This window comes from Sinocyclocheilus rhinocerous, unplaced genomic scaffold (genome assembly GCF_001515625.1).
Source record: "Sinocyclocheilus rhinocerous isolate Xijiao unplaced genomic scaffold, SAMN03320098_v1.1 scaffold419, whole genome shotgun sequence".
NCBI lineage: Eukaryota > Metazoa > Chordata > Actinopteri > Cypriniformes > Cyprinidae > Sinocyclocheilus > Sinocyclocheilus rhinocerous.
This window is the reverse complement of record NW_015653519.1, coordinates 50,707-58,018: the sequence shown is the minus strand read 5'-3', so window position 1 is coordinate 58,018 and position 7,312 is coordinate 50,707. Positions and strand designations below refer to the sequence as shown.

The 7,312-nt window shown below is 41.6% G+C and overlaps 1 protein-coding gene across 1 annotated transcript in view; it reads right to left on the bottom strand.

The window, feature by feature from the left end:
* The window catches only part of LOC107716458 (disintegrin and metalloproteinase domain-containing protein 11-like), a 51,418-nt gene that overhangs the window by 4,190 nt on the left and 39,916 nt on the right, over nt 1-7,312 (bottom strand). Inside the window, exons 18-20 of the mRNA XM_016522916.1 lie at nt 5,990-6,070; nt 5,847-5,897; nt 5,434-5,497 (exon numbers count right to left, since the gene is read on the bottom strand). Coding sequence (XP_016378402.1) covers nt 5,434-5,497; nt 5,847-5,897; nt 5,990-6,070 — 196 coding nt within the window. The remainder of the gene's footprint in view (nt 1-5,433; nt 5,498-5,846; nt 5,898-5,989; nt 6,071-7,312) is intronic.

Sequence of the window (7,312 nt, the reverse complement as noted above, 5' to 3'; positions counted from 1 at the left end):
TCGCGGGACATTTTACAAATCAAAGATAAGTGTAGGAGTCTCCCTAGCGCTCCACACGATTGTTCTCCGTCTTTTTTTCTGACAGCTCGCGAGAGAGGGGGCGGCGTATTGCGTGATGTCGACCTGCGAATGCAGAAATGATGGCTGGATTGCGTTTACATTACACTGAGATCCGATCACAATGCATCCTCGACTACCTCTGGAGCAGGACACACTGATCGGATGACATTCCGATCAGAAGTACGTTAACACTTGTCTTTTCAATGTGTATGTGGACAATTTGTGAATTTTCCATTTTTCTAAAAAAACAAAAACAAAAAAAAAACTACAACAACAACTGGATTTAAATATGAAGTTGATGCTTTGTGGCTCTTTCTGTCATTGTTACAGTTTGGTTGTTTTTCAATTTATTAAACCTTACTATACACTGGAAAAAAATTTCACAGTAAATTTACAATAAAACTACGAACTGTGGTTGCTAGAAACTGGCCGTAAAAAAAAATGGTGACGATGAATATGGTAGTGCGGGATAGCATATTGGTAGGGGTGGGCGATATGAGCTAAAATTCATATCACGATATTTTACACTGTCCCGGCGATATCGATATTATATTGCGATATGAGAAAAAAAAATTACAGGCCAAATAGTTTAACCTTATATAACTAGAAAAAGTGAGGGATTGGAATGAATATTTGAAATGGTCCTTTGTGTCAGAGCGCTGGAGTTTGTCAGAAATAGAACACGGTATCAGTTTACTGTCATGGATTTGTCGTGTCGCGTCGCATCCACAGCAGAGAGCAACACTGGGTTCTATTTGCTTTTGTCAAATCGCGCCGCTCGCGTCTGGTATAGACACGTTGTTTTGGTATTTGTGAGTCTTAAGTATATTCATAATCTGCTTTACGTTTACCTGTCACTGGTAGTCCTTCACAAACTTGTAACTTTTATGCTTAGAGCAGAACCATACATCATTCATTTATATTTCTACATGGCTCCGTGCAATACAACTCTGATTCTTCAATTGCGCCATCTAGTGGTTTGTTACTGATACAACCACAACTTCTACAAATGATAACGGAGCGCTCAAGCGGGTAATGCGAGCCATGTTGAGGTAATTAAAATGTCAAATTAATATTTTGCGCTCAATTATTTACTTATCAGACAAGTGGCCGCATGATAAGCGGGAAAATTACGTAGTGTAGTCTTTATCACCCTGCAGAGGTTTGTTTTGCAGTTCAACTGGAGTAGGCGATTTGCGCTCTGTTAATTTGGTCTGTTACAATGCTCTATGTGTTTGATTACTAATGCCTGTGTAGCACAGCGTTGCACACAGAGGACAAAAACGTTCAGCCTGGACTCTTTATCATCATTTGTGTTCAAATTTGCAAAGCGTACCAAATTGAACAAAACTATATAAATGCAAAATTTGAATTCATGAATATATAACGGTATCCACGGTATAGCAAAATCCATATCATGGAACAACATAATACACAAAATCACTTTCATACTGGTATAGCACCCACCCCTACATATTGGTGCCTGTATATTTTACAAATAACCATACATTTCATTAAGTGATATAATGTTAATATGCCAAGTCACTTGAACTACCAAAAACTAAATTATTTATATAAAATATAAACATGTGTCATACTGTCAGACCTATGTTCCTGTTTTGTTGTGTTTTTTCCCCATGTGCTCCCCATGACCCAGTTTCTCCCTCTCATTTGATTAGTCATTTGGTTCAGGTGTGTCTCGTCAATTACCCTCGTTTAGTCTTGTGTATATATAGTGGTGTCTGTTCCTGGTTTCCTTTGTCCAGTGTTAACGTCATTTTGTTAACGTCCATGCAATGTTCTATGTGTGTGTTCCTGCCTGCCCTGTATTCCCCTTTGTTTTGGATCATTAAAGACTGTTCTTCGTATATCTCCTTCATCTCCGTGCTCCTTCGCTCCTACTCTGTAGACAACGTGACAGAACACTGGACCAACAAAGATGAACTGGGCTGAAGACCAGCTGTGGTGCCTGTGGCAGGGTGGTAGACCTTTGGAAAGGTATGTGGAGGAATTCCTCAAGCTTTCCCATCGGGTGAGCTGGCATGATGCTTCACTCTGTGCTTGTTTTCAGTTGGGTCTGGATGAGGAAACGATTCGCTGTAGTCTTCCTGCGTGTGAATTCTCTTTGGTCGAGTTGATTAATCTCATTCTGTATTTAAATGGTTCAAATTTTGAAGTAGAAGAAGTTAAGGGAAATGTGAATCATCCTCATCCAGCCCCCTCTGAAGCACACTTCGCCTCTCCAGCTCACCCAACGCCGGGACCCTCCACATGCCTAACCAATGGTTCCGATCACCCATATCCTCCTGTGTTTCCCCGAGCCCGTAAGTGAGTTTCCAACAGCGCTGAAATCCGCCTCCCTTCCTCCGTTTCCAGCTCCCAGAACCATTCCGGTCCTCAGCCCAGAACCAGCGGCCGCAACACACTCAAGCCTGCCGGCAACTCCACTCTCAGAACTAGCGGTCGCTCCACTGTCAGCCCGTTGGCCGATTCACTCCCAAGTCATTTGATGACAGCAACTTTCTCCTTCACCTTAAACCAAAAGAGGAGCATGAGGAGGAAGAGACTGTTTTCAACCCTGATCCACTCTCCAGAGTCCGCTCCAGTGTCGGCTCCAGCCCCTGAGTCCGCTTCAGTATCGGCTCCAGCCTCCAAGTCTGCTCATTTTATCAAGTTCAGTCCAGAATCCACGACAGTCCAAACAAATTCAGAGTCCGTTCCAGGCCCAAAGAGGGCTCCTATCCCCACGTCCGGCCCAGAGAGGGCTGCTGTTCCCACGTCAAGCCCAGAGAGGGCTCCTGTCCCCACGTCCGACTCAGGGAGGGCCTCCAATCCCGAGTCAAGCCCAGAGAGGGCTCCTGTTCTCATGTCAAGCCCAGAGAGGGCTCCTGTTCCCACGTCAAGCCCAGAGAGGTCTGCTGTTCCCGCGTCTGGCCCAGGGAGGGCCTCTGATCCCGAGTCAAGCCCAGAGAGAGCTGTTGTTCCCCCGTCTGGCCCAGAGAGGGCCTCAGATCCCGAGTCTAGCCCAGAGAGGGCTCCTGTTCCCATGTCAGGCCCAGAGTGAGCTTCTGTTCCTGAGTTTAGCCTAGAGAGGGCTTCTGTTCCCGAATGTGTATATATACAGCCAGTTCCAGCCAGGGGATCTGGAGTCTTCCCCAAGAAAAATTGGGGGGGTGGCTATACGTCTCCAGCCGTAGGGACCAGGCTGAGTTCCAATGCCAAGACCATGAAGGCCATCCCGCCATGGCTCCCTGAACTGCCTGCTCTGCCTTGGCCCCCTGAACTGCCTGCTCCACCATGGCATCCTGAACTGCCTGCTCCGCCATGGCCTCCTTAACTGCCTGCTCCGCATGGCCTCCTGAACTGCCTGCTCCGCCATGGCTTCCTGAACTGCCTGCTCTGCCATGGCCCCCTGAACTGCCTGTTCCGCCATGGCTTCCTGAACTGCCTGCTCCGCATGGCCTCCTGAACTGCCGGCTCCGCCATGGCTTCCTGAACTGCCTGCTCCGCCAGGGCGCCCTGAACTGCCCACTCCGCCATGGCACCCTGGACTGCCTGATCCGCTATGGCCCCCTGAGCTCCCTGATCCGCCCTGGAGGCCTCCCGTTTCTCCGTCCTGTACCAGCCTCCAGGGTGCCCACCTCCCCTCCCCGGTGGAATTGTTACGGCGCGGGACGCGCCTTCCGGGAGGGGGGAGTTATCTGCCATGGCCTCCTGAACTGCCTGCTCCGCCATGGCTTCCTGAACTGCCTGCTCCGCCATGGCTGCCTAAACTGCCTGCTCCGCCATCCCATGACCCAGTTTCTCCCTCTCGTTTGATTAGTCATTTGGTTCAGGTGTGTCTCGTCAATTACCCTCGTTTAGTCTTGTGTATATATAGTGGTGTCTGTTCCTGGTTTCCTTTGTCCAGTGTTAATGTCATTTTTGTTCACGTCCATGCAATGTGCTATGTGTGTGTTCCTGCCTGCCCTGTGTTCCCTTTTGTTTTGGATCATTAAAGACTGTTCTATGTATATCTCCTTCGTCTCCGTGCTCCTTCGCTCCTACACTGTAGACAGCGTGACACATACAGGTAAGGGTTTTTACTGTAGCTTTTTATTGTATTTTCTGTAAAAACTTATTTTCTGTAAAAACATCTTTTACAGTGAAGCATTTAATGGTCTCATTCAGGGTCAGAAATTGACCAGTGCTACCGAAAACAAAACATGATGAAAATTCCCTAGATATTTTCATGTGCCGAATATTTTATTCTAGTGATGAGCTTAGAAGTTTAACGTTACTGCTGACAAAGTAGTGACCTGTAAATATCAGGTTTGTTGTGTATTTACTGTCTCAGAGACCTATTTCTTAATCATTTACAGTATTTTTTATATTCAGTGATGATTTGATTTTACAGAAAACAGCCATAATTGTTCATGTACAAAATGTATTTTAAAATAATTGATACGTTATACTTTATATGTACTAATATGTGTAACATGTTACTTTCATGTGACACTTTCCCTGACAAATACAACTGAAAATGTCTTCTTTGCCATTCTGGTTGAAATCAGTAGTACAAGTCACTAATGTTGATGGAGATGTTGGTGAGTAAAATGGGTAGTTCTATAGAGTATGTGTCAAGCTTATCAGTGATGGAAAGGTTTTCTTTCAAATTTATGTTTTAAAAACATGTTTCTTTTAAAATAACCTTGGATACTAACTAACAACTAGGGACTAACAATGAACAATACATTTATAGCATTAATTCATCCAGGTTACTCTTAATTATATGTCATATTATTAATTTGTAATAATTTTTTTTAATTATATTTTAATAACCCATATTTATGAGTTGTAAGCAGACATTTTTAAAACAAAAAAATGATTCATTGCACTAATTTAAAATCACTATGTAATCACAGCCATCATTTGATGCCATGCAAACCAATATCTGAATAGGAGCAAGTAATCTAAGGAAATTCATCTGACAAATTCATACAGCTCTAATATCCTGTCTGGTGCAGGTTATCAATATTAGCACAGTCCAGTTGCTTCTCCTCGTCTGTGCCTCTATCATCACTCTTTTCTACAACCACCTCAAATCTTCAAATCAGCTGAGTGCAGAGTTCTGCAGGCATCTTACGTTTCATTGATCATTAGTCTCTTTGTTTACATTAATATATTTAGATGCCTGACGAAGCATTATATGAATCATGTAAAATTAAAGACTGGAGATTTAACAAAAAATCTAAACAGTATAGATCTACACTGACTAAAACAATTATCAGCAGCTGGTATCAATCAAAATGTCTATATCCATAGTTAATATTCATTCCTAATAATATTCATTATAAACAATACATATTGTACAATATAAGAGATGCTACTCACTGTGGCTCCAGAGCACCTGACACTGGGCATCCCTGGTCTTGCAGCGACCCCCATAGCAACGCCCCTGACAGAGCAAGAAGAGAGTACATAAGCATACCGTCTACACATATACACTCAGCCTGACTTACACTTTTGAACACTTTTGTGTCCATATACTGAAAAGTTTAACTAAGTTCAAGCCAACTGCCAAATCAGCCAGCACAACAAACCAAAAATAATAATACTGAGTGCCCCTCACTGGAACATTTAAATTCATTTTAATTTAAATCTTATCCATGTAATTGTTTAACGAGACATGTCTGCCAGTGTTATGCAGTAAATCATGTAAACAAAATACAGTAACAATGCTTAGTACTATGGTTGCAAGAAACATGTTAGGTTCATATTAGACAGAAAAACAGAAATTATTTTACCAGTCCAGCATTGCACATGTAACCATCCAGTTTGTGGACATTATGTGGACACTGTTTGAGAAATTAATGAGAAGCATATGTCAATTTCTTACATTATTATGATTATTATTATTATGATAACAATGATTTAAATGTATAATTACTTTACTCGAATCGCCAGTGCATGTTTCCGGCACATCACAGTCATTCACTGCATCCCTGCAGATCACTCCTCTCTGCTCATACTGCAACACACAAACAAAATGAATCACACTAAATTATTAAAAAAAAAGATCGACTGATGACTAATCCCTTCAAAAATGAATAGTGCACCCTCATGCTCTTCCAAAGCTGTATAGGCCAATTCATACTGCACCGACAGACAGCAACAGACATGTTTGTCTGGTTTTGTCAGATCAGTGTTACCCTGTCAGCATCCGTTGGCGTTGGTTAGTGCCTATTTTTTATGTAGAATCAGCATTTGGGATGTCTTGGAATGTCTAAAAAGTGACATACTGTAATCTGGTGACAGTGGCCGTTGATCTGCATCTGCCGGTGCAGTGTGAATTGGCCTTATGACTTTCTTTCTTCTGTGGAACACAATAGGAGAAATTTTAAACAATATATTGATGGGAGAAACATGCTGAAATTTAAAAAGTTATTCACTGATCCTTCTCTCCAGTGAACGCACAGCTCCATTGTAGATTGGATAATGGAGTCAACTAACTTAGAAGAGTCTGATTTGTGAATGAATCATTGAGGCTGTTTTGTGACAAGGGGTGGCAACTGCCACCCGAAGAGAAAACATTGCTACCTCTACATTAGTATGCCAATGTATTAAATATAAATCTTAGTATTTTCCTGGACCAATTAGTATTTCAAACTTCTCGTTTTCTAGCTGCCAGATTGGCGCTTGCAAGATAAAAGTTTTCCCGGTGACAACAATAGATGTACCTAACAAGATCAAGTCAGTAATCAAAGGCTTTTTAAAAGTCTATTTATAAATTAAAAATCAATTAAAAATATTGTATATTCTCCTTGTTCTTCTTTGCATTATTAACTTGATGGTTTTAAATGTACAGTATAATGTGCTAAATGCATTTTTAATAAGGGATGACTTGGGGTCATGGCTTAATTTTGTTGCGTTTACATTGTTGTTGCATTGAGTTTCAAATGGACTCATTTAGAATTGCCTGTTTAACTTAATTCTTGGGAAAAAATTGCATCTGTACTGGAAATAAATGTTGTCGTTTTTTAAAAAATTTTTTATCATGATGAGGTGATTTGAGGGAAATGACTGAATGAGTTAATATCACTGAGATAATATGCTCAAATGTACCGCTGGGCAGGGGCGTAGCCATAATTTCAGAAGTGAGGGGGACAGAAATGTTATATATATATATATATATATATATATATATATATACATAACATTACAATATAACATTTCTGTAATCTATATAACCTACCAGTCAACAGTTTTTGAA